Source organism: Engystomops pustulosus, unplaced genomic scaffold, assembly GCF_040894005.1.
Source record: "Engystomops pustulosus unplaced genomic scaffold, aEngPut4.maternal MAT_SCAFFOLD_230, whole genome shotgun sequence".
Classification (NCBI taxonomy): Eukaryota; Metazoa; Chordata; class Amphibia; order Anura; family Leptodactylidae; genus Engystomops; species Engystomops pustulosus.
The window spans coordinates 76600-103668 of NW_027285109.1; the positions used below are offsets into that span (position 1 = coordinate 76600).

Here is a 27069-nt window from a genome sequence, read left to right on the forward strand (position 1 = left end):
CTCGTGTCTCCGCCCCTCTCTCTCTCTCTCTCTCTCGTGTCTCCGCCCCTCTCTCTCTCTCTCTCTCTCTCGTGTCTCCGCCCCTCTCTCTCTCTCTCCGCCCCTCTCTCTCTCTCTCCGTCCCTCTCTCGTGTCTCCGTCCCTCTCTCTCTGCTCTCTCTCTCTGCTCTCTCTCTCTCTCTCTCTGCTCTCTCTCTCTGCTCTCTCTCTCTCTCTCTCTCTGCTCCCCTCTCTCTCTCTCCTGTGTCTCCGCCCCCTGTGTCTGGCCCCTCCCCTCCGGTCACTGATGTCTCTTGTCTCTTCTCTCCGCAGACTTTCTGTATCCGGGGATCTGGTGAGGGGCCGGTCACATGACTGCGCGGCTACGTATAATCCTGGGCGCCCCCCCTAGCACGGCAGCAGAGGGGCTTCATCCCTGTGGGCTGGGGGTATCTCACAGCGAGATCCTGGATGTTTTTGGATTCTGTCTCTTAGACTTTCCCTCTGTGTGAGGACGGGGTTCTGGGGCTCTCCTCCCCGGTGGCGGGTCTGGGGCTCTCCTCCCCGGTGGCGGGTCTGGGGCTCTCCTCCCCGGTGGTGGCGGGTCTGGGGCTCTCCTCCCCGGTGGCGGGTCTGGGGCTCTCCTCTCCGGTGGTGGTGGGTCTGGGGCTCTCCTCCCCGGTGGTGGTGGGTCTGGGGCTCTCCTCCCCGGTGGTGGTGGGTCTGGGGCTCTCCTCTCCGGTGGTGGTGGGTCTGGGGCTCTCCTCCCCGGTGGTGGTGGGTCTGGGGCTCTCCTCCCCGGTGGTGGCGGGTCTGGGGCTCTCCTCCCCCGGTGGTGGCGGGTCTGGGGCTCTCCTCCCCGGTGGCGGGTCTGGGGCTCTCCTCTCCGGTGGTGGTGGGTCTGGGGCTCTCCTCCCCGGTGGTGGTGGGTCTGGGGCTCTCCTCCCCGGTGGTGGTGGGTCTGGGGCTCTCCTCCCCCGGTGGTGGTGGGTCTGGGGCTCTCCTCCCCGGTGGTGGTGGGTCTGGGGCTCTCCTCCCCGGTGGTGGCGGGTCTGGGGCTCTCCTCCCCGGTGGTGGCGGGTCTGGGGCTCTCCTCCCCGGTGGTGGCGGGTCTGGGGCTCTCCTCCCCGGTGGTGGCGGGTCTGGGGCTCTCCTCCCCGGTGGTGGTGGGTCTGGGGCTCTCCTCCCCGGTGGTGGTGGGTCTGGGGCTCTCCTCTCCGGTGGTGGTGGGTCTGGGGCTCTCCTCCCCGGTGGTGGCGGGTCTGGGGCTCTCCTCCCCGGTGGTGGCGGGTCTGGGGCTCTCCTCCCCGGTGGTGGCGGGTCTGGGGCTCTCCTCCCCGGTGGTGGCGGGTCTGGGGCTCTCCTCCCCGGTGGCGGGTCTGGGGCTCTCCTCTCCGGTGGTGGTGGGTCTGGGGCTCTCCTCCCCGGTGGTGGCGGGTCTGGGGCTCTCCTGCCCCGGTGGTGGCGGGTCTGGGGCTCTCCTCCCCGGTGGTGGTGGGTCTGGGGCTCTCCTCCCCGGTGGTGGCGGGTCTGGGGCTCTCCTCCCCGGTGGTGGCGGGTCTGGGGCTCTCCTCCCCTGTGGTGGCGGGTCTGGGGCTCTCCTCCCCTGTGGTGGTGGGTCTGGGGCTCTCCTCCCCGGTGGTGGCGGGTCTGGGGCTCTCCTCCCCGGTGGTAGACCTGAGTAATGAGTCCGGTTCAGTATGTTGTCAGGGGGGAGGGGCCGCTCCAACCTTTGTGCTTAACTATTTCCTGTCTTTCTTCCTGCAGAAGAAGACGGTGGATTTGTACCGGAGGGAGGTAAGTACCACAACCAGCGTGACCTGGGGGTCTGCCAGGAGCTGTGCACACAACAGGCAGTTACTCAGTGTCTCCCCCTGTGTTACAGATCATGTACTACCAGCAGTCACTGATGAGATCCACTGTGAAGTCCTCCGTCTCCATCTCCGGGTAAGTGAGCGTCGCCCTGCGCAGCGTGTGATGTGTAAGGGAGAGACTGTGCTGTAATATACAGAGCTCCAAATATAGAGGGAACACGATGTATCCGTGGTGTAATAGAGAGACGCCATGTATCCGTAGTGTAATAGAGAGACGCCATGTATCCGTAGTGTAATAGAGAGACGCCATGTGTCCCTAGTGTAATAGAGAGACGCCACGTATCCCTAGTGTAATAGAGAGACGCCATGTGTCCCTAGTGTAATAGAGAGACGCCATGTATCCGTAGTGTAATAGAGAGACGCCATGTATCCGTAGTGTAATAGAGAGACGCCATGTATCCCTAGTGTAATAGAGAGACGCCACGTATCCCTAGTGTAATAGAGAGACGCCATGTATCCGTAGTGTAATAGAGAGACGCCATGTGTCCCTAGTGTAATAGAGAGACGCCATGTGTCCCTAGTGTAATAGAGAGACGCCATGTATCCCTAGTGTAATAGAGAGACGCCACGTATCCCTAGTGTAATAGAGAGACGCCACGTATCCCTAGTGTAACAGAGAGACGCCATGTATCCCTAGTGTAATAGAGAGACGCCATGTATCCCTAGTGTAATAGAGAGACGCCATGTATCCCTAGTGTAATAGAGAGACGCCATGTGTCCCTAGTGTAATAGAGAGACGCCATGTATCCCTAGTGTAATAGAGAGACGCCATGTATCCCTAGTGTAATAGAGAGACGCCATGTGTCCCTAGTGTAATAGAGAGACGCCATGTATCCCTAATGTAATAGAGAGACGCCATGTGTCCCTAGTGTAATAGAGAGACGCCATGTATCCCTAGTGTAATAGAGAGACGCCATGTATCCCTAGTGTAATAGAGAGACGCCATGTGTCCCTAGTGTAATAGAGAGACGCCATGTATCCGTAGTGTAATAGAGAGACGCCATGTGTCCCTAGTGTAATAGAGAGACGCCATGTATCCCTAGTGTAATAGAGAGACGCCATGTGTCCCTAGTGTAATAGAGAGACGCCACGTATCCCTAGTGTAATAGAGAGACGCCATGTATCCGTAGTGTAATAGAGAGACGCCATGTATCCCTAGTGTAACAGAGAGACGCCATGTATCCCTAGTGTAATAGAGAGACGCCATGTATCCCTAGTGTAATAGAGAGACGCCACGTGTCCCTAGTGTAATAGAGAGACGCCACGTATCCCTAGTGTAATAGAGAGACGCCATGTATCCCTAGTGTAATAGAGAGACGCCATGTGTCCCTAGTGTAATAGAGAGACGCCACGTATCCCTAGTGTAATAGAGAGACGCCACGTATCCCTAGTGTAATAGAGAGACGCCATGTGTCCCTAGTGTAATAGAGAGACGCCATGTGTCCCTAGTGTAATAGAGAGACGCCATGTATCCCTAGTGTAATAGAGAGACGCCACGTATCCCTAGTGTAATAGAGAGACGCCACGTGTCCCTAGTGTAACAGAGAGACGCCATGTATCCCTAGTGTAATAGAGAGACGCCATGTGTCCCTAGTGTAACAGAGAGACGCCATGTGTCCCTAGTGTAATAGAGAGACGCCATGTGTCCCTAGTGTAATAGAGAGACGCCATGTATCCGTAGTGTAATAGAGAGACGCCATGTGTCCCTAGTGTAATAGAGAGACGCCATGTGTCCCTAGTGTAATAGAGAGACGCCACGTATCCCTAGTGTAATAGAGAGACGCCATGTATCCCTAGTGTAATAGAGAGACGCCATGTGTCCCTAGTGTAACAGAGAGACGCCATGTATCCCTAGTGTAATAGAGAGACGCCATGTATCCCTAGTGTAATAGAGAGACGCCATGTGTCCCTAGTGTAATAGAGAGAGGCCATGTGTCCCTAGTGTAATAGAGAGACGCCATGTATCCCTAGTGTAATAGAGAGACGCCATGTATCCCTAGTGTAATAGAGAGACGCCATGTATCCCTAGTGTAATAGAGAGACGCCATGTATCCCTAGTGTAATAGAGAGACGCCATGTATCCCTAGTGTAATAGAGAGACGCCATGTATCCCTAGTGTAATAGAGAGACGCCATGTATCCCTAGTGTAATAGAGAGACGCCATGTATCCCTAGTGTAATAGAGAGACGCCATGTGTCCCTAGTGTAATAGAGAGACGCCATGTATCCCTAGTGTAATAGAGAGACGCCATGTGTCCCTAGTGTAATAGAGAGACGCCATGTATCCCTAGTGTAATAGAGAGACGCCATGTATCCCTAGTGTAATAGAGAGAGGCCACGTATCCCTAGTGTAATAGAGAGACGCCATGTATCCCTAGTGTAATAGAGAGACGCCATGTATCCCTAGTGTAATAGAGAGACGCCATGTATCCCTAGTGTAATAGAGAGACGCCATGTATCCCTAGTGTAATAGAGAGACGCCATGTATCCCTAGTGTAATAGAGAGACGCCATGTGTCCCTAGTGTAATAGAGAGACGCCACGTATCCCTAGTGTAATAGAGAGACGCCATGTATCCGTAGTGTAATAGAGAGACGCCACGTGTCCCTAGTGTAATAGAGAGAGGCCATGTGTCCCTAGTGTAATAGAGAGAGGCCATGTGTCCCTAGTGTAATAGAGAGAGGCCATGTGTCCCTAGTGTAATAGAGAGACGCCACGTGTCCCTAGTGTAATAGAGAGACGCCATGTATCCCTAGTGTAATAGAGAGACGCCATGTATCCCTAGTGTAATAGAGAGACGCCATGTGTCCCTAGTGTAATAGAGAGACGCCATGTGTCCCTAGTGTAATAGAGAGACGCCATGTATCCCTAGTGTAATAGAGAGACGCCATGTATCCCTAGTGTAATAGAGAGAGGCCATGTGTCCCTAGTGTAATAGAGAGAGGCCATGTGTCCCTAGTGTAATAGAGAGAGGCCATGTGTCCCTAGTGTAATATGTATAGATGGGGAGGGGTATATTTCGGCTCAGATATACAGTAGTGCGGTCTGTACATGATCTGGCGCCCCCTGTGTCCCTGCGCCCCCTGTGCTCCCTGCGCCCCCTGCGCCCCCTGCGCCCCCTGCGCCCCCTGCGCCCCCTGCGCCCCCTGCGCCCCCTGCGCCCCCTGCGCCCCCTGCGCCCCCTGTGCTCCCTGCGCTCCCTGCGCCCCCTGCGCTCCCTGCGCTCCCTGCGCCCCCTGCGCCCCCTGCGCTCCCTGCGCCCCCTGCGCCCCATGTGCTCCCTGCGCCCCCTGCGCCCCCTGTGCCCCTGCGCCCCCTGCGCTCCCTGCGCCCCCTGCGCTCCCTGCGCCCCCTGCGCCCCCTGTGCTCCCTGCGCCCCCTGCGCTCCCTCCGCCCCCTGCGTCCCCTCCGCCCCCTGCGCTCCCCTCCGCCCCCTGCGCCCCCCTCCGCCCCCTGCGCTCCCCTCCGCCCCCTGCGTCCCCTCCGCCCCCTGCGTCCCCTCCGCCCCCTGCGTCCCCTCCCCCCCCCCCTGCGTCCCCCCCCCCCCCCTGCGTCCCCTCCCCCCCCCCCTGCGTCCCCTCCCCCCCCCCCTGCGTCCCCTCCCCCCCCCTGCGTCCCCTCCGCCCCCTGCGTCCCCTCCGCCCCCTGCGTCCCCTCCGCCCCCTGCGCTCCCCTCCGCCCCCTGCGCTCCCCTCCGCCCCCTGCGCTCCCCTCCGCCCCCTGCGCTCCCCTCCGCCCCCTGCGTCCCCTGCGTGTGTATGTTTTCTTATGTGCGTCACAATTATATGGGACTCGGTCGCTTTGGGTGGATACTAGGGCATAATAAGAAATGTTTTGTGTTTTGTTCTCGCCTTCTCTATTAACCCCTTGCAGGATCCTGAAGTTCTGTGAGCAGTATTACACCCACGACCCCGTCATGTCCGGCTGCCTCCCCAGCAACCCCTGGATCACCGATGACACCATGTTCTGGGAGCTCAACGCCAAACTGTGAGTCCCCCAACCAGCCGGGGCGAGGGTCGTGTCCTGCGCTGCCCCCCACTTCCGGGGCGAGGGTCGTGTCCTGTGCTGCCCCCTCCCCTCCCCTGGGACGAGGGTCGTGTCCTGTGCTGCCCCCCTCCCCCCCCCGGGACGAGGGTCGTGTCCTGTGCTGCCCCCCCCCCCCCCCCCCGGGACGAGGGTCGTGTCCTGCGCCGCCCCCTCCCCTCCCCTGGGGCGAGGGTCGTGTCCTGCCCCCCCCTCCCCCCCCCCTGGGACAAGGTTGTGTCCTGCGCTGAACCCTCCCCCGCCCCCCCCCCCCCCCCCCCCCCGGGACGAGGGTCTTGTCCTGCGCCGCCCCCTCCCGGGGCGAGGGTCGTGTCCTGCGCTGCCCTGCCCGGGTGTCGTGTATCCGGCTGGGTAGTCACTCATTTCTAGCTGACCTGTTATTTCCAGTGCGTCTCTTCTCCGTGGCGCTGAGTGATTTGGCCACTAGGTGTCACTGCTGAGGCTGATCTCCTATTAGGATTGTTACAAAGAAACTGTTCTCATTCATTCAACAAACCAGATGCTAGAAATGTATCCAGTCACAGCCCTGCCCCCAGAAGCCCTGCGCTGCCCCCCAGAAGCCCTGCCCTGCCCCCAGAAGCCCTGCGCTGCCCCCCAGAAGCCCTGCGCTGCCCCCCAGAAGTCCTGCGCTGCCCCCCAGAAGTCCTGCTCTGCCCCCAGAAGTCCTGCGCTGCCCCCAGAAGTCCTGCGCTGCCCCCCAGAAGCCCTGCGCTGCCCCCCAGAAGCCCTGCGCTGCCCCCCAGAAGCCCTGCGCTGCCCCCCAGAAGTCCTGCGCTGCCCCCCAGAAGTCCTGCGCTGCCCCCAGAAGTCCTGCGCTGCCCCCAGAAGTCCTGCGCTGCCCCCAGAAGTCCTGCGCTGCCCCCAGAAGTCCTGCGCTGCCCCCAGAAGTCCTGCGCTGCCCCCAGAAGTCCTGCGCTGCCCCCAGAAGTCCTGCGCTGCCCCCAGAAGTCCTGCGCTGCCCCCAGAAGTCCTGCGCTGCCCCCAGAAGCCCTGCGCTGCCCCCCAGAAGCCCTGCGCTGCCCCCCAGAAGCCCTGCGCTGCCCCCCAGAAGCCCTGCGCTGCCCCCCAGAAGCCCTGCGCTGCCCCCCAGAAGTCCTGCGCTGCCCCCCAGAAGTCCTGCGCTGCCCCCAGAAGTCCTGCGCTGCCCCCAGAAGTCCTGCGCTGCCCCCAGAAGTCCTGCGCTGCCCCCAGAAGTCCTGCGCTGCCCCCAGAAGTCCTGCGCTGCCCCCAGAAGTCCTGCGCTGCCCCCAGAAGTCCTGCGCTGCCCCCAGAAGTCCTGCGCTGCCCCCCAGAAGTCCTGCGCTGCCCCCCAGAAGTCCTGCGCTGCCCCCCAGAAGCCCTGCGCTGCCCCCCAGAAGCCCTGCGCTGCCCCCCAGAAGCCCTGCGCTGCCCCCCAGAAGCCCTGCGCTGCCCCCAGAAGTCCTGCGCTGCCCCCAGAAGTCCTGCGCTGCCCCCAGAAGTCCTGCGCTGCCCCCAGAAGCCCTGCGCTGCCCCCCAGAAGCCCTGCGCTGCCCCCCAGAAGCCCTGCGCTGCCCCCCAGAAGCCCTGCGCTGCCCCCCAGAAGCCCTGCGCTGCCCCCCAGAAGCCCTGCGCTGCCCCCCAGAAGCCCTGCGCTGCCCCCCAGAAGCCCTGCGCTGCCCCCCAGAAGCCCTGCGCTGCCCCCCAGAAGCCCTGCGCTGCCCCCCAGAAGCCCTGCGCTGCCCCCCAGAAGCCCTGCGCTGCCCCCCAGAAGCCCTGCGCTGCCCCCCAGAAGCCCTGCGCTGCCCCCCAGAAGCCCTGCGCTGCCCCCCAGAAGCCCTGCGCTGCCCCCAGAAGTCCTGCGCTGCCCCCAGAAGTCCTGCGCTGCCCCCAGAAGTCCTGCGCTGCCCCCAGAAGCCCTGCGCTGCCCCCCAGAAGCCCTGCGCTGCCCCCCAGAAGCCCTGCGCTGCCCCCCAGAAGCCCTGCGCTGCCCCCCAGAAGCCCTGCGCTGCCCCCCAGAAGCCCTGCGCTGCCCCCCAGAAGCCCTGCGCTGCCCCCCAGAAGCCCTGCGCTGCCCCCCAGAAGCCCTGCGCTGCCCCCCAGAAGCCCTGCGCTGCCCCCCAGAAGCCCTGCGCTGCCCCCCAGAAGCCCTGCGCTGCCCCCCAGAAGCCCTGCGCTGCCCCCCAGAAGCCCTGCGCTGCCCCCCAGAAGCCCTGCGCTGCCCCCCAGAAGCCCTGCGCTGCCCCCCAGAAGCCCTGCGCTGCCCCCCAGAAGCCCTGCGCTGCCCCCCAGAAGCCCTGCGCTGCCCCCCAGAAGCCCTGCGCTGCCCCCCAGAAGCCCTGCGCTGCCCCCCAGAAGCCCTGCGCTGCCCCCCAGAAGCCCTGCGCTGCCCCCCAGAAGCCCTGCGCTGCCCCCCAGAAGCCCTGCGCTGCCCCCCAGAAGCCCTGCGCTGCCCCCCAGAAGCCCTGCGCTGCCCCCCAGAAGCCCTGCGCTGCCCCCAGGACAAGCGGAGATTAACAGAATGATGAAGAGGCCTGTGATAGAATCTAATCTTATACCACGTTACCTCCTCCTCCCTCCAGAGTAGAGACACCGACAAAACTGCGGGTGGAGCGATGGGCCTTCAACTTCAGCGAACTCATCCGAGACCCCAAGGGCCGACAAAGCTTCCAGCAATTCCTCAAGAAGGAGTTCAGTGGTAATAATGAAGGGCCGAGAATGGCTGATAACAGAGAGTAATAGATTGTATCCCCCTGTACAGTCTCCTCTCCCCGGGGTGTAATGGCTGATAACAGAGAGTAATAGATTGTATCCCCCTGTACAGTCTCCTCTCCCCGGGGTGTAATGGCTGATAACAGAGAGTAATAGATTGTATCCCCCTGTACAGTCTCCTCTCCCCGGGGTGTAATGGCTGATAACAGAGAGTAATAGATTGTATCCCCCCCTGTACAGTCTCCTCTCCCCGGGGTGTAATGGCTGATAACAGAGAGTAATAGATTGTATCCCCCCTGTACAGTCTCCTCTCCCCGGGGTGTAATGGCTGATAACAGAGAGTAATAGATTGTATCCCCCCCTGTACAGTCTCCTCTCCCCGGGATGTAATGGCTGATAACAGAGAGTAATAGATTGTATCCCCCCTGTACAGTCTCCTCTCCCCGGGATGTAATGGCTGATAACAGAGAGTAATAGATTATATCCCCCTGTACAGTCTCCTCTCCCCGGGATGTAATGGCTGATAACAGAGAGTAATAGATTGTATCCCCCCCTGTACAGTCTCCTCTCCCCGGGATGTAATGGCTGATAACAGAGAGTAATAGATTGTATCCCCCCCTGTACAGTCTCCTCTCCCCGGGGTGTAATGGCTGATAACAGAGAGTAATAGATTGTATCCCCCCTGTACAGTCTCCTCTCCCCGGGATGTAATGGCTGATAACAGAGAGTAATAGATTGTATCCCCCCCTGTACAGTCTCCTCTCCCCGGGATGTAATGGCTGATAACAGAGAGTAATAGATTGTATCCCCCTGTACAGTCTCCTCTCCCCGGGATGTAATGGCTGATAACAGAGAGTAATAGATTGTATCCCCCCCTGTACAGTCTCCTCTCCTGGGATGTAGTGGCTGATACCAGGGAGCAGTAGCTTTGTGTTGTGTCCTCCTGGTAGCGCTGGGATCTTGCAGGGGGTTCTGCAGGGGCGTGTCCTTGCACTGTGGGTGTGGCCTGTAATGACTCCTCCCTCCTGTAGGGGAGAACATGAGTTTCTGGGAGGCCTGTGAGGACCTGAAGTACGGGGATCAGTCTAAGGTGAAGGAGAAGGCCGAGGAGATCTACAAGTGAGTGCTGAGGGTCGGTGGAGGGGTGGCAGCGGCTGGTGGTTTGTTACAATGTGTTAGTCCAGTTTTCCTCCTCTCCAGGCTGTTTCTGGCTCCGGGCGCCCGGCGCTGGATCAACATTGATGGTAAAACCATGGACATCACGGTGAAGGGCCTGAAGCACCCGCACCGCTACGTGCTGGACGCCGCGCAGACACACATCTACATGCTGATGAAGAAGGTGGGGGTGGGGTCACATGGGGCTCCGCGGGGGTGGGGTCACACTGCATGGCTCCTCCCCTGCAATGGCTGCCATCTCCTTCTTTCTCCTAGTAGGACTCGTACGCCCGATACCTGAAGTCGCCCATCTACAAAGAGATGCTGAACAAAGCCGTGGTACCCATGGAGACCAAGAAGAGGTGAGAGGCGGAGCCTCCGATGCAGCTCCAACTGTGACTAGAGCACAAAACACAATGGCCACATTTATCAGTAATACCGGGGGCAGCGGATACAGTCAGTAATAAATGTGGAGGAGTCAGTAATAAATGTGGAGCAGTCAGTAATAAATGTGATGTAGTCAGTAATAAATGTGATGCAGTCAGTAATAAATGTGATACAGTCAGTAATAAATGTGGTGCAGTCAGTAATAAATGTGGAGCAGTCAGTAATAAATGTGATACAGTCAGTAATAAATGTGGAGCAGTCAGTAATAAATGTGATGTAGTCAGTAATAAATGTGATGCAGTCAGTAATAAATGTGATACAGTCAGTAATAAATGTGGAGCAGTCAGTAATAAATATGGAGCAGTCAGTAATAAATGTGGAGCAGTCAGTAATAAATGTGGAGCAGTCAGTAATAAATGTGATACAGTCAGTAATAAATGTGATGTAGTCAGTAATAAATGTGATACAGTCAGTAATAAATGTGATGTAGTCAGTAATAAATGTGATGTAGTCAGTAATAAATGTGATACAGTCAGTAATAAATGTGATGCAGTCAGTAATAAATGTGATGCAGTCAGTAATAAATGTGGAGCAGTCAGTAATAAATGTGATGTAGTCAGTAATAAATGTGGTGCAGTCAGTAATAAATGTGGAGCAGTTAGTAATAAATGTGATGTAGTCAGTAATAAATGTGATACAGTCAGTAATAAATGTGGAGCAGTTAGTAATAAATGTGATGTAGTCAGTAATAAATGTGATGTAGTCAGTAATAAATGTGGTGCAGTCAGTAATAAATGTGGAGCAGTTAGTAATAAATGTGGAGCAGTCAGTAATAAATGTGATACAGTCAGTAATAAATGTGATGTAGTCAGTAATAAATGTGATACAGTCAGTAATAAATGTGATGTAGTCAGTAATAAATGTGATACAGTCAGTAATAAATGTGGTGCAGTCAGTAATAAATGTGGAGCAGTTAGTAATAAATGTGGAGCAGTCAGTAATAAATGTGATACAGTCAGTAATAAATGTGATGTAGTCAGTAATAAATGTGATACAGTCAGTAATAAATGTGATGCAGTCAGTAATAAATGTGGTGCAGTCAGTAATAAATGTGATGTAGTCAGTAATAAATGTGATGTAGTTAGTAATAAATGTGATGCAGTCAGTAATAAATGTGATGCAGTCAGTAATAAAGGTGGAGCAGTCAGTCATAAATGTGATACAGTCAGTAATAAATGTGATGCAGTCAGTAATAAAGGTGGAGCAGTCAGTAATAAATGTGATGCAGTCAGTAATAAATGTGATGCAGTCAGTAATAAATGTGATGTAGTCAGTAATAAATGTGGTGCAGTCAGTAATAAATGTGATGCAGTCAGTAATAAATGTGATGCAGTCAGTAATAAATGTGATGTAGTCAGTAATAAATGTGATACAGTCAGTAATAAATGTGGAGCAGTCAGTAATAAATGTGATGCAGTCAGTAATAAATGTGGAGCAGTCAGTAATAAATGTGGTGCAGTCAGTAATAAATGTGATGTAGTCAGTAATAAATGTGGAGCAGTCAGTAATAAATGTGATGCAGTCAGTCATAAATGTGATGCAGTCAGTAATAAATGTGATACAGTCAGTAATAAATGTGATACAGTCAGTAATAAATGTGGAGCAGTCAGTAATAAATGTGATGCAGTCAGTAATAAATGTGATGCAGTCAGTAATAAATGTGATGTAGTCAGTAATAAATGTGGTGCAGTCAGTAATAAATGTGATGCAGTCAGTAATAAATGTGATGCAGTCAGTAATAAATGTGATGTAGTCAGTAATAAATGTGATACAGTCAGTAATAAATGTGGAGCAGTCAGTAATAAATGTGGAGCAGTCAGTAATAAATGTGATGCAGTCAGTAATAAATGTGGAGCAGTCAGTAATAAATGTGGTGCAGTCAGTAATAAATGTGATGCAGTCAGTAATAAATGTGGAGCAGTCAGTAATAAATGTGGTGCAGTCAGTAATAAATGTGATGCAGTCAGTAATAAATGTGATGCAGTCAGTAATAAATGTGGAGCAGTCAGTAATAAATGTGATGCAGTCAGTAATAAATGTGATGCAGTCAGTAATAAATGTGATGCAGTCAGTAATAAATGTGATGTAGTCAGTAATAAATGTGATGCAGTCAGTAATAAATGTGGAGCAGTCAGTAATAAATGTGATACAGTCAGTAATAAATGTGATGCAGTCAGTAATAAAGGTGGAGCAGTCAGTAATAAATGTGATACAGTCAGTAATAAATGTGATACAGTCAGTAATAAATGTGATGCAGTCAGTAATAAATGTGGTGCAGTCAGTAATAAATGTGATACAGTCAGTGATAAATGTGGAGCAGTCAGTAATAAATGTGATGCAGTCAGTAATAAATGTGATGCAGTCAGTAATAAATGTGATGCAGTCAGTAATAAATGTGGAGCAGTCAGTAATAAATGTGATGCAGTCAGTAATAAATGTGGAGCAGTCAGTAATAAATGTGGAGCAGTCAGTAATAAATGTGGAGCAGTCAGTAATAAATGTGATACAGTCAGTAATAAATGTGGAGCAGTCAGTAATAAATGTGATACAGTCAGTAATAAATGTGGAGCAGTCAGTAATAAATGTGGTGCAGTCAGTAATAAATGTGATACAGTCAGTAATAAATGTGATGCAGTCAGTAATAAATGTGATACAGTCAGTAATAAATGTGATACAGTCAGTAATAAATGTGATGCAGTCAGTAATAAATGTGGTGCAGTCAGTAATAAATGTGATACAGTCAGTAATAAATGTGATGCAGTCAGTAATAAATGTGATACAGTCAGTAATAAATGTGATGCAGTCAGTAATAAATGTGGAGCAGTCAGTAATAAATGTGATGCAGTCAGTAATAAATGTGATGCAGTCAGTAATAAATGTGATACAGTCAGTAATAAATGTGATGCAGTCAGTAATAAATGTGATGCAGTCAGTAATAAATGTGATACAGTCAGTAATAAATGTGGAGCAGTCAGTAATAAATGTGATGCAGTCAGTAATAAATGTGGAGCAGTCAGTAATAAATGTGGAGCAGTCAGTAATAAATGTGGAGCAGTCAGTAATAAATGTGATACAGTCAGTAATAAATGTGGAGCAGTCAGTAATAAATGTGATGCAGTCAGTAATAAATGTGATGCAGTCAGTAATAAATGTGATGCAGTCAGTAATAAATGTGGAGCAGTCAGTAATAAATGTGGAGCAGTCAGTAATAAATGTGATACAGTCAGTAATAAATGTGGTGCAGTCAGTAATAAATGTCATACAGTCAGTAATAAATGAGGAGCAGTCAGTAATAAATGTGATACAGTCAGTAATAAATGTGATACAGTCAGTAATAAATGTGATGCAGTCAGTAATAAATGTGATGCAGTCAGTAATAAATGTGATGCAGTCAGTAATAAATGTGATGTAGTCAGTAATAAATGTGGAGCAGTCAGTAATAAATGTGATACAGTCAGTAATAAATGTGATACAGTCAGTAATAAATGTGATGCAGTCAGTAATAAATGTGATGCAGTCAGTAATAAATGTGATGCAGTCAGTAATAAATGTGATGCAGTCAGTAATAAATGTGATGCAGTCAGTAATTAATGTGATGCAGTCAGTAATAAATGTGGAGCAGTCAGTAATAAATGTGATGCAGTCAGTAATAAATGTGGAGCAGTCAGTAATAAATGTGATACAGTCAGTAATAAATGTGATACAGTCAGTAATAAAGGTGGAGCAGTCAGTAATAAATGTGGAGCAGTCAGTAATAAATGTGGAGCAGTCAGTAATAAATGTGGAGCAGTCAGTAATAAATGTGATGTAGTCAGTAATAAATGTGATGCAGTCAGTAATAAATGTGATGCAGTCAGTAATAAATGTGATGCAGTCAGTAATAAATGTGATGCAGTCAGTAATAAATGTGATGCAGTCAGTAATTAATGTGGAGCAGTCAGTAATAAATGTGGAGCAGTCAGTAATAAATGTGATGCAGTCAGTAATAAATGTGGAGCAGTCAGTAATAAATGTGATACAGTCAGTAATAAATGTGATACAGTCAGTAATAAATGTGGAGCAGTCAGTAATAAATGTGGAGCAGTCAGTAATAAATGTAATACAGTCAGTAATAAATGTGGTGCAGTCAGTAATAAATGTGATACAGTCAGTAATAAATGTGGAGCAGTCAGTAATAAATGTGGAGCAGTCAGTAATAAATGTGATACAGTCAGTAATAAATGTGGAGCAGTCAGTAATAAATGTGATACAGTCAGTAATAAATGTGGTGCAGTCAGTAATAAATGTGATACAGTCAGTAATAAATGTGGAGCAGTCAGTAATAAATGTGGAGCAGTCAGTAATAAATGTGGAGCAGTCAGTAATAAATGTGGAGCAGTCAGTAATAAATGTGATGCAGTCAGTAATAAATGTGGAGCAGTCAGTAATAAATGTGATACAGTCAGTAATAAATGTGATACAGTCAGTAATAAAGGTGGAGCAGTCAGTAATAAATGTGGAGCAGTCAGTAATAAATGTGGAGCAGTCAGTAATAAATGTGGAGCAGTCAGTAATAAATGTGATGTAGTCAGTAATAAATGTGATGCAGTCAGTAATAAATGTGATGCAGTCAGTAATAAATGTGATGCAGTCAGTAATAAATGTGATGCAGTCAGTAATAAATGTGATGCAGTCAGTAATTAATGTGATGCAGTCAGTAATAAATGTGGAGCAGTCAGTAATAAATGTGATGCAGTCAGTAATAAATGTGGAGCAGTCAGTAATAAATGTGATACAGTCAGTAATAAATGTGATACAGTCAGTAATAAATGTGGAGCAGTCAGTAATAAATGTGGAGCAGTCAGTAATAAATGTAATACAGTCAGTAATAAATGTGGTGCAGTCAGTAATAAATGTGATACAGTCAGTAATAAATGTGGAGCAGTCAGTAATAAATGTGGAGCAGTCAGTAATAAATGTGATACAGTCAGTAATAAATGTGGAGCAGTCAGTAATAAATGTGATACAGTCAGTAATAAATGTGGTGCAGTCAGTAATAAATGTGATACAGTCAGTAATAAATGTGGAGCAGTCAGTAATAAATGTGGAGCAGTCAGTAATAAATGTGGAGCAGTCAGTAATAAATGTGGAGCAGTCAGTAATAAATGTGATACAGTCAGTAATAAATGTGATGCAGTCAGTAATAAAGGTGGAGCAGTCAGTAATAAATGTGATGCAGTCAGTAATAAATGTGATGCAGTCAGTAATAAATGTGGTGCAGTCAGTAATAAATGTGGAGCAGTTAGTAATAAATGTGATACAGTCAGTAATAAATGTGATGTAGTCAGTAATAAATGTGGTGCAGTCAGTAATAAATGTGATGCAGTCAGTAATAAATGTGATGCAGTCAGTAATAAATGTGATGCAGTCAGTAATAAATGTGATGCAGTCAGTAATAAAGGTGGAGCAGTCAGTAATAAATGTGATGCAGTCAGTAATAAATGTGATGCAGTCAGTAATAAATGTGATGCAGTCAGTAATAAATGTGATGCAGTCAGTAATAAATGTGATGCAGTCAGTAATAAATGTGATGCAGTCAGTCATAAATGTGATGCAGTCAGTCATAAATGTGATGCAGTCAGTCATAAATGTGATGCAGTCAGTCATAAATGTGATGCAGTCAGTCATAAATGTGATGCAGTCAGTCATAAATGTGATGCAGTCAGTCATAAATGTGATGCAGTCAGTCATAAATGTGATGCAGTCAGTCATAAATGTGATGCAGTCAGTCATAAATGTGATGCAGTCAGTCATAAATGTGATGCAGTCAGTCATAAATGTGATGCAGTCAGTCATAAATGTGATGCAGTCAGTCATAAATGTGGAGCAGTCAGTCATAAATGTGGAGCAGTCAGTAATAAATGTGGAGCAGTCAGTAATAAATGTGGAGCAGTCAGTAATAAATGTGGAGCAGTCAGTAATAAATGTGATGCAGTCAGTAATAAATGTGATGCAGTCAGTAATAAATGTGGAGCAGTCAGTAATAAATGTGGAGCAGTCAGTAATAAATGTGATACAGTCAGTAATATTTTGGCGCACGGTCAGTAATATTTTGGTGCACGGTCCAGATAAGCAGTAATTGCTCCTTTACGCTCACACTGTAATAAATGTGGTCATTGTGTTGAAGCTCTGGCTGTGACTGGAGTAGGTTCCCATTGTTGGGGACAGGTAGGTGGTGGGTCACATAATGGTTTTGGGTGGGTCCTGAGGGGATTCTGGGGGCCCCCTGGTACTGATGGTCTTAGCTGAGTTCATCCAGGGCTTCCTATAAGGTACGCTTGGCTCCTCCTCCACTCCCTATAGAGATAGCACCTCGGGGGCGGGGCCTGTGTATTTCTGACCCCTCTCTCTCTTCTCCTGCAGTAACTTCCCGTTAATGCGGCGCCATCGCCGCTCCAGCCCGAGCCCCGTCATCCTGCGCCAACTGGAGGAAGAGGCCAAGGCCAGGGAGGCGGCCAACACCGTGGACATCACACAGGTCATGAGCAAACTGGACCGCCGGAACCAGCTCAAGCAGGAGGCCAAACCCAGCTAGAGCGGTCCCCGGGACACACAGAGCCCCACTAGGGGTCCCTAGCGCTCATAGTACACGGGGTCCCGGTAGTGATTATAGGGGCCACATCCCAGGGGCTTCTCCTCCAGACCACTAGGGGTCCCCAGCGCTCATAGTACACAGGGTCCTGGTAGTGATTATAGGGGCCACATCCCAGGGGCTTCTCCTACAGACCACTAGGGGTCCCCAGCGCTCATAGTACACGGGGTCCCGGTAGTGATTATAGGGGCCACATCCCAGGGGCTTCTCCTTCAGACCACTAGGGGTCCCCAGCGCTCATAGTACACGGGGTCCCGGTAGTGATTATAGGGGCCACATCCCAGGGGCTTTTCCTACAGACCACTAGGGGTCCCGGTAGTGATTATAGGGGCCACATCCCCGGGGCTTCTCCTACAGACCACTAGGGGTCCCCAGCGCTCATAGTACACGGGGTCCCGGTAGTGATTATAGGGGCCACATCCCAGGGGCTTCTCCTCCAGACCACTAGGGGTCCCCAGCGCTCATAGTATACAGGGTCCTGGTAGTGATTATAGGGGCCACATCCCAGGGGCTTCTCCTACAGACCACTAGGGGTCCCCAGCGCTCATAGTACACGGGGTCCCAGTAGTGATTATAGGGGCCACATCCCAGGGGCTTCTCCTCCAGACCACTAGGGATCCCCAGCGCTCATAGTACACAGGGTCCTGGTAGTGATTATAGGGGCCACATCCCTGGGGCTTCTCCTCCAGACCACTAGGGGTCCTCAGGGCTCATAGTACACAGGGTCCTGGTAGTGATTATAGGGGCCACGTACTGGGGGCTTCTAATCCAGACCACTAGGGGTCCCCAGCGCTCATAGTACACGGGGTCCCGGTAGTGATTATAGGGGCCACATCCCGGGGGCATCAGTAGGGTAGAAGGATATAAGGTCTTGCCCTTCCCTTCAGGTCGTAGTAAGCTGGGAATGTAGATGATGGGGGTGCCTGGTACAGCGGGGGCGGTGCTATGGGCGGTGCCAGGCATCACTTTGGTGCATTGTGCATCCTTAGACTATTTGTTTTGGCTCCTCCCCCTCTGTTGGGGGCGGAGTCGCTGTGACCCCACCATCTCATACTCAATAAACATTCCCTCTCCATCTCGCCTCCATTTCATCTGCGCGTCGCCCTCCATGAGCCCTCAGATCATTCCTCTTGCTCCAGGGGGACTACACGTCCCAGCATGCCCTGTAAACGTGTTGTGTATTGTCCCTGTATTAGATGCATTACCACTTCCCAGCCACCAGGTGGCTCTTTGTGGATGAGTCTCGTTACTCAGGGGCGGTGCCTGGGGCGTGGTCATAGTCGTGTCTCTTTGGTCTCTCCCACAGCTGTGCCATTACACCGCTCCGATCCCTCACCTGACCGTCTACACCGGGACCTGTGCTCCCCCCTCCCCCACCAGCCCCTTCCTCTCCTGCCAGCCCAGACTGGAGCTCTGCACCCCCTCCCCCGCGCACATGGCTTTACCGAACTGTGCCGCCTGCCCCTCCCCCATCAGCGTGGCCATAGAGAGTACGCCGGGCGTGGAGAGAAAGTGGGAGCCCAACGGGGCCAGCGAGCCAGACCGCCACCTCCCCTCCCCTACTAAGGTATTGTTTGGATCGGAGTCGGGTGGACACCATCTATCCGTCCCAGTGGAGATTAAGACAGCGCCAAAATCCAAGGTGACCCTGTCCTTCAGCAAGCTCCTGAAGCGGGGGTGCTCGAGCTCGCCCGTGTTTGCCACCCTGTCCCCTAAGTGCCCGGCGGTGAACCACGGCAAAGTGCAGCCACTGAACGAGCTCGAGCAGCAACTCCAACAGACATCCAAGAAAGTGACCAAGTAAGTGAGCGCTCTGCGGGGGCGGGGTCATGTGACAGGCTCCACCCCAGCTGATACATTATAAATAGTTCATGTCTCGCTGCACCATCTCATCGCACTTCAGTGTGTGTCCCCTGTGGGCTCTTCACCACCTCCATGCATGACCATCAGGGATGTCACCTCCTTCATGTATGGCTGTCAGGGATGTCACCTCCTTCATGTGTGTCCCCTGTGGGCTCTTCACCACCTCCATGCATGACTGTCAGGGATGTCACCTCCTTCATGTGTGGCCTTCAGGGATGTCACCTCCTTCATGTGTGGCCTTCAGGGATGTCACCTCCTTCATGTATGACCTTCAGGGATGTCACCTCCTTCATGTATGACCTTCAGGGATGTCACCTCCTTCTTGTGTGGCCTTCAGGGATGTCACCGCCTTCAGGGATGTCACCTCCTTCATGTGTGGCCTTCAGGGATGTCACCTCCTTCATGTATGGCCGTCAGGGATGTCACCTCCTTCATGTATGGCCGTCAGGGATGTCACCTCCTTCATGTATGGCCGTCAGGGATGTCACCTCCTTCATGTATGGCCGTCAGGGATGTCACCTCCTTCATGTATGACCTTCAGGGATGTCACCTCCTTCATGTGTGGCCTTCGGGGATGTCACCTCCTTCATGTGTGGCCTTCGGGGATGTCACCTCCATGTGTGGCCTTTGGGGATGTCACCTCCTTCATGTGTGGCCTTCAGGGATGTCACCTCCTTCATGTATGGCCGTCAGGGATGTCACCTCCTTCATGTATGGCCTTCAGGGATGTCACCTCCTCCATGTATGGCCTTCGGGGATGTCACCTCCTCCATGTATGGCCTTCGGGGATGTCACCTCCTTCATGTATGGCCTTCGGGGATGTCACCTCCTCCATGTATGGCCTTCGGGGATGTCACCTCCTCCATGTATGGCCTTCGGGGATGTCACCTCCTCCATGTGTGGTCTTCGGGGATGTCACCTCCTTCATGTGTGGCCTTCGGGGATGTCACCTCCTTCATGTGTGGCCTTCGGGGATGTCACCTCCTTCATGTGTGGTCTTCAGGCATGTCACCTCCTTCATGTGTGGTCTTCAGGCATGTCACCTCCTTCATGTGTGGCCTTCAGGCATGTCACCTCCTTCATGTGTGGCACCTCCTCCATGTATGGCCTTCAGGGATGTCCTCTCCTCCATGTGTGGCCTTCGGGGATGTCACCTCCTTCATGTGTGGCCTTCGGGGATGTCCTCTCCTCCATGTGTGGCCTTCGGGGATGTCACCTCCTTCATGTGTGGCCTTCGGGGATGTCACCTCCTTCATGTGTGGCCTTCGGGGATGTCACCTCCTTCATGTGTGGCCTTCGGGGATGTCACCACCTCCATGTGTGGCCTTCGGGGATATCACCACCTCCATGTGTGGCCTTCAGGCATGTCACCTCCTCCATGCGTGGCCGTCGGGGTTGATGCCTCCCACTCGCAATCCATGCGTTTCATCCCCCGTGATTATGTCCTTGCATGTCAGAGCGCCCTCTGCAGGCTGCACGGAGCATGGCCGGCCCCTCTGTGGATTGTCGCTGCATGAATCCATCATCAGACAAGTCGTTGAATCTTCCTGCGCTATTCGCTGTTACGATCGGCTCCCTAGGGGTGTGGCTTGTGATCCCTCCCCTGATTAACCCCCTCTGCAGCTTCTTCCAGATTAAGGTGGACATCCCTGCGGAGTGCCGCATCTACCCCATGGACTCAGAGGAGGAGGATAGTCAGCTGGCGGGCAAGGACTCCATCCAGGAGGTGATCTGCCCCTGGGAGAACATTCTAGAGGAGAGCAAGGCCGGCTAACGGGTGGCCCGGGGCCCCTGACACTAAGTGCATTAGGATCCAGCGATTACAAGTTCACTGCCAGCAGGGGACGCCGTGCTCCTCTGTCACTGAAGCACAGAAGTAACTGCCAAAAATACCCACAATCCACCCTGACCACCAGCATGGCTGCTGCTCTGGTGGTGACTGGAGTCCAGCATCGTGTTGCCTGTTTGTTCACTGTCACTTGTTTCACATCGAAGGGTGGGTGTCGCCTCAGCACGGGCCAGGTGACCCCTGGAACCGCTTCATTATCTACCTCCCAGGCCCCGGGCCCCGAGCACCGCCCATCAGCAGAAGTGTGACTGCAGCTCTGGCAGTGACTGGAGCACATGCTGCACCCACAGTCACAGAAGAGGGGAGCCCTGCAGGGACACAAGGTACGGGAGCTAGAGGCTGTGCGGGGGTACAGGAGGAGGTAGGAAGAGGGGCCTGGGGGGGGTACAGGAGGAGGAAGGAAGAGGGTCCGGGGGGGGGGGGAAACAGAAGGAGGAAGGAATGGGGGTCCGGGGGGGGGGGGGCTTGTACAAGAGGTCCGGGGGGGGGGGGGGAAACAGAAGGAGGAAGGAAGAAGGGCCCGGGAGGGGGGGGGCAGGTGTACAGGAGGAGGAAGGAAGGGAGGCCCGCGGGGTGGTACAGGAGGAGGAAGGAAGAGGGGCCCGGGGGGGCGGTACAGGAGGAGGAAGGAAGAGGGGCCCGGGGGGGCGGTACAGGAGGAGGAAGGAAGAGGGGCCCGGGGGGGAGGGGAAGGTGACAGGAGGAGGGAGAAGAGGGGCCTGAGGGTGGTACAGGAGGCGGTAAAAGGGGGAGCAGGAGGCTGCACAGGAGGTGCAGTGCAGTGATCACTGGGGCTCCATATACCTGTCTGTGCTCGGTCTTCTCTCTTCTGCTCCCAGGGCCCGGGGCCACACATTCCTCCCATTCTCCGCCTTCTGGTGGGTGTTGTGGCTGCAAACCTGCATAACCTGGGGAGGCCGGAATAGCAGCTCAGGCCCAGCCCCTGCACATGCTTCATGAAGATGGACCAATCAGCACCGAGACGGCCCCTGAATACTGACTCAGCCCTGCCCCCGCGATACCCACCAGTCACATTGCCTCATGTATCTGTCTATAATAAAGATGGCTGTCAGTCACATGTGGCTATGTGTGATACTGCAGTGCGTCAGTTAGTCTCCTCTCAGCACTCTCACACTGCTCCTCCTCACTTCTGTATCCGGGGGCAGTAACCTCTCAGCACTCTCACACTGCATCCTCCCTTCTTTATCCAGGGAAGTCTCCTCTCTGCACTCTCACACTGCTCCTCCTCCCTTCTGTATCCAGGAACAATCTCCTCTCTGCACTCTCACACTGCTCTTCTCTGTTCTGTAATGGGACAGTCTCCTCTCAGCACTCTCACACTGCTCCTCTCCCTTCTGTATCCAGGAACAATCTCCTCTCAGCACTCTCACACTGCTCCTACTTCCTTCTGTATTCAGGGAAAGTCTCCTCTCAGCACTCTCACACTGCTCCTCCTCACTTCTGTATTCAGGGACAGTCTCCTCTCAGCACTCTCACACTGCTCCTCCTCACTTCTGTATCCAGGGACAGTCTCCTCTCAGCACTCTCACACTGCTCCTACTTCCTTCTTAATCCGGGGACAGTCTCCTTTCAGCAGTCTCACACTGCTGCTCCTTCCTTCTATATTCAGGGACAGTCTCCTCTCAGCACTCTCACACTGCTCCTACTTCCTTCTTAATCCGGGGACAGTCTCCTTTCAGCAGTCTCACACTGCTCCCCCTTCCTTCTGTATCCATGGACAGTCTCCTTTCAGCAGTCTCACACTGCTCCCCCTCCCTTCTGCATCCAGGGACAGTCTCCTCTCTGCACTCTCACACTGCTCCTCTCCCTTCTGTATCCGGGGACAGTCTCCTCTCGGCACTCTCACACTACTCCTCTCCCTTTTGTACCCAGGACAGTCTCCTCTCAGCACTCTCACACTGCTCCTCCTCCCTACTGTATGCAGGGACAGTCTCCTCTCAGCACTCTCACACCGCTATTCCCCCCTTCTGTACCCAGGACAGTCTCCTCTCAGCACTCTCACACCGCTACTCCCCCCTTCTGTATCCAGGGACAGTCTCCTCTCAGCACTCTCACACTGCTCTTCTCCCTTCTGTATCCAGGGACAGTCTCCTCTCAGCACTCTCACACCGCTACTCCCCCCTTCTGTATCTTGGGACCGTCTCCTCTCAGCACTCTCACACTGCTCTTCTCCCTTCTGTATCCAGGGAGAGTCTCCTTTCAACACTCTCACACTGCTCCTCCTCTCTTCTGTATCCAGGGACAGTCTCCTCTCAGCACTCTCACACTGCTCCTCCTCCCTTCTGTATCCGGGGACAGTCTCCTCTCAGCACTCTCACACTGCTCCTTTTCCCTTCTGTATTTAGGGACAGTCTCCTCTCAGCACTGACACACTGCTCCTCCTCCCTTCTGTATCCAGGGACAGTCTCCTCTCAGCACTCACACACTGCTCATCTCCCTTCTGTATCCAGGCACTGTCTCCTCTCAGCACTGACACACTGCTTCTCTCCCTTCTGTATCCAGGGACTGTCTCCTCTCAGCACTCTCACACTGCTCCTCCTCCCTTCTGTATACAGGGACAGCCTCCTCTCAGCACTCTCACACTGCTCCTCCCCTCTTCTGTATCCACGGACAGTCTCCTCTCAGCACTCTCACTCTGCTCCTCCTCCCTTCCGTATTCAGGGACAGTCTCCTCTCAGCACTCTCACACTGCTCATCCTCCCTTCCGTATTCAGGGACAGTCTCCTCTCAGCACTCTCACACTGCTCCCCTCCCTTTTGTATTTAGGGACAGTCTCCTCTCAGCACTCTCACTCTGCTCCTCCTCCCTTCTGTATCCGGGGACAGTCTCCTCTCAGCAATCTCACACTGCTCTTCCTCCCTTCTGTACCCAGGGACAGTCTCCTCTCAGCACTCTCACACTACTCCTCCTCCGTTCTGTATCCGGGGACAGTCTCCTCTCAGCACTCTCACATTGCTCCTCCCTTCTGTATCCAGGGACAGTCTCCTCTCAGCACTCACACTGATCCTCCTCCCTTCTGTATCCAGGGACAGTCTCCTCTCAGCACTCACACTGATCCTCCTCCCTTCTGTACCCAGGACAGTCTCCTCTCAGCACTCTCACACTGCACCCCGTCCCTACTGTATCGAGGGACAGTCTCCTCTCAGCATTCTCATACTGCTCCCCCTCCCTTCTGTACCCAGGAGCAGTCTCCTCTCAGCACTCTCACACCGCTACTCCCCCCTTCTGTATCCAGGGACAGTCTCCTCTCAGCACTCTCACACTGCTCTTCTCCCTTCTGTATCCAGGGACAGTCTCCTCTCAGCACTCTCACACCGCTACTCCCCCCTTCTGTATCTTGGGACCGTCTCCTCTCAGCACTCTCACACTGCTCTTCTCCCTTCTGTATCCAGGGAGAGTCTCCTTTCAACACTCTCACACTGCTCCTCCTCTCTTCTGTATCCAGGGACAGTCTCCTCTCAGCACTCTCACACTGCTCCTCCTCCCTTCTGTATCCGGGGACAGTCTCCTCTCAGCACTCTCACACTGCTCCTTTTCCCTTCTGTATTTAGGGACAGTCTCCTCTCAGCACTGACACACTGCTCCTCCTCCCTTCTGTATCCAGGGACAGTCTCCTCTCAGCACTCACACACTGCTCATCTCCCTTCTGTATCCAGGCACTGTCTCCTCTCAGCACTGACACACTGCTTCTCTCCCTTCTGTATCCAGGGACTGTCTCCTCTCAGCACTCTCACACTGCTCCTCCTCCCTTCTGTATACAGGGACAGCCTCCTCTCAGCACTCTCACACTGCTCCTCCCCTCTTCTGTATCCACGGACAGTCTCCTCTCAGCACTCTCACTCTGCTCCTCCTCCCTTCCGTATTCAGGGACAGTCTCCTCTCAGCACTCTCACACTGCTCATCCTCCCTTCCGTATTCAGGGACAGTCTCCTCTCAGCACTCTCACACTGCTCCCCTCCCTTTTGTATTTAGGGACAGTCTCCTCTCAGCACTCTCACTCTGCTCCTCCTCCCTTCTGTATCCGGGGACAGTCTCCTCTCAGCAATCTCACACTGCTCTTCCTCCCTTCTGTACCCAGGGACAGTCTCCTCTCAGCACTCTCACACTACTCCTCCTCCGTTCTGTATCCGGGGAAAGTCTCCTCTCAGCACTCTCACATTGCTCCTCCCTTCTGTATCCAGGGACAGTCTCCTCTCAGCACTCACACTGATCCTCCTCCCTTCTGTATCCAGGGACAGTCTCCTCTCAGCACTCACACTGATCCTCCTCCCTTCTGTACCCAGGACAGTCTCCTCTCAGCACTCTCACACTGCACCCCGTCCCTACTGTATCGAGGGACAGTCTCCTCTCAGCATTCTCATACTGCTCCCCCTCCCTTCTGTACCCAGGAGCAGTCTCCTCTCAGCACTCTCACGCTGCTCATCTCCCTTCTGTATCCAGGAGCAGTCTCCTCTCAGCACTCTCACGCTGCTCATCTCCCTTCTGTATCCGGGGACAGTCTCCTCTCAGCACTCTCACACTGCTCCTCCTCCCTTCTGTATTCAGGGACAGTCTCCTCTCAGCACTCTCACACTGCTCCTCTTCCCTTCTGTACCCAGGGCAGTCTCCTCTCAGCACTCTCACACTGCTCATCTCCCTTCTGTATCCAGGGACAGTCTCCTTTTCTCCTTTCAGCACTCTCACAATGCTCCTCCTCCCTTCTGTATCCAGGAACAGTCTCCTCTCAGCACTCTCACACTGCTCCCCTCCCTTTTGTATTTAGGGACAGTCTCCTCTCAGCACTCTCACTCTGCTCCTCCTCCCTTCTGTATCCGGGTACAGTCTCCTCTCAGCAATCTCACACTGCTCTTCCTCCCTTCTGTACCCAGGGACAGTCTCCTCTCAGCACTCTCACACTACTCCTCCTCCGTTCTGTATCCGGGGAAAGTCTCCTCTCAGCACTCTCACTGATCCTCCTCCCTTCTGTATCCAGGGACAGTCTCCTCTCAGCACTCTCACACTACTCCTCCTCCGTTCTGTATCCGGGGAAAGTCTCCTCTCAGCACTCTCACATTGCTCCTCCCTTCTGTATCCAGGGACAGTCTCCTCTCAGCACTCACACTGATCCTCCTCCCTTCTGTATCCAGGGACAGTCTCCTCTCAGCACTCACACTGATCCTCCTCCCTTCTGTACCCAGGACAGTCTCCTCTCAGCACTCTCACACTGCACCCCGTCCCTACTGTATCGAGGGACAGTCTCCTCTCAGCATTCTCATACTGCTCCCCCTCCCTTCTGTACCCAGGAGCAGTCTCCTCTCAGCACTCTCACGCTGCTCATCTCCCTTCTGTATCCAGGAGCAGTCTCCTCTCAGCACTCTCACGCTGCTCATCTCCCTTCTGTATCCGGGGACAGTCTCCTCTCAGCACTCTCACACTGCTCCTCCTCCCTTCTGTATTCAGGGACAGTCTCCTCTCAGCACTCTCACACTGCTCCTCTTCCCTTCTGTACCCAGGGCAGTCTCCTCTCAGCACTCTCACACTGCTCATCTCCCTTCTGTATCCAGGGACAGTCTCCTTTTCTCCTTTCAGCACTCTCACAATGCTCCTCCTCCCTTCTGTATCCAGGAACAGTCTCCTCTCAGCACTCTCACACTGCTCCCCTCCCTTTTGTATTTAGGGACAGTCTCCTCTCAGCACTCTCACTCTGCTCCTCCTCCCTTCTGTATCCGGGTACAGTCTCCTCTCAGCAATCTCACACTGCTCTTCCTCCCTTCTGTACCCAGGGACAGTCTCCTCTCAGCACTCTCACACTACTCCTCCTCCGTTCTGTATCCGGGGAAAGTCTCCTCTCAGCACTCTCACTGATCCTCCTCCCTTCTGTATCCAGGGACAGTCTCCTCTCAGCACTCACACTGATCCTCCTCCCTTCTGTATCCAGGGACAGTCTCCTCTCAGCACTCACACTGATCCTCCTCCCTTCTGTATCCAAGGACAGTCTCCTCTCAGCACTCTCACACTGCTCCTCCTCCCTTCTGTATTCAGGGACAGTCTCCTCTCAGCACTCTCACACTGCTCCTCCTCCCTTCTGTACCCAGGGCAGTCTCCTCTCAGCACTCTCACACTGCTCATCTCCCTTCTGTATCCAGGAACAGTCTCCTTTCAGCACTCTCACACTGCTCCTCCTCGCTTTCATCCTCGAGGACAGTCTCCTCTCAGCACTCTCACACTGCTCCTCCTCCCTTTCATCCCCGAGGACAGTCTCCTCTCAGCACTCTCATACTACTCGCCCTCCCTTCTGTATCTATCAACAGTCTCCTCTCAGCACTCTCACACTGATCCTCCTCCCTTCTATATCCGGGGACAATCTCCTCTCAGCACTCTCACGCTGATCCTCCTCCCTTCTGTATCCGGGAAAAGTCTCCTCTCAGCACTCTCACACTGCTCCTCCTCCCTTCTGTATCCAGGGACAGTCTCCTCTCAGCACTCTCACACTGCTCCTCCTCGCTTTCATCCTCGAGGACAGTCTCCTCTCAGCACTCTCACACTGCTCCTCCTCCCT

General features: G+C 53.1%; 1 protein-coding gene across 1 annotated transcript in view; it reads left to right on the forward strand.

Annotated features, from left to right (window-relative positions):
- Positions 1-20885, forward strand: part of RGS9 (regulator of G protein signaling 9) — a 49545-nt gene extending 28660 nt beyond the window's left edge. Inside the window, exons 12-19 of the mRNA XM_072132105.1 lie at positions 5725-5838; positions 8436-8551; positions 9597-9684; positions 9766-9904; positions 10000-10082; positions 16570-16684; positions 18105-18598; positions 20285-20885. Coding sequence (XP_071988206.1) covers positions 5725-5838; positions 8436-8551; positions 9597-9684; positions 9766-9904; positions 10000-10082; positions 16570-16684; positions 18105-18598; positions 20285-20435 — 1300 coding nt within the window. The 3' untranslated portion in view covers positions 20436-20885. The remainder of the gene's footprint in view (positions 1-5724; positions 5839-8435; positions 8552-9596; positions 9685-9765; positions 9905-9999; positions 10083-16569; positions 16685-18104; positions 18599-20284) is intronic.
- Positions 20886-27069: the final 6184 nt, after the last annotated feature.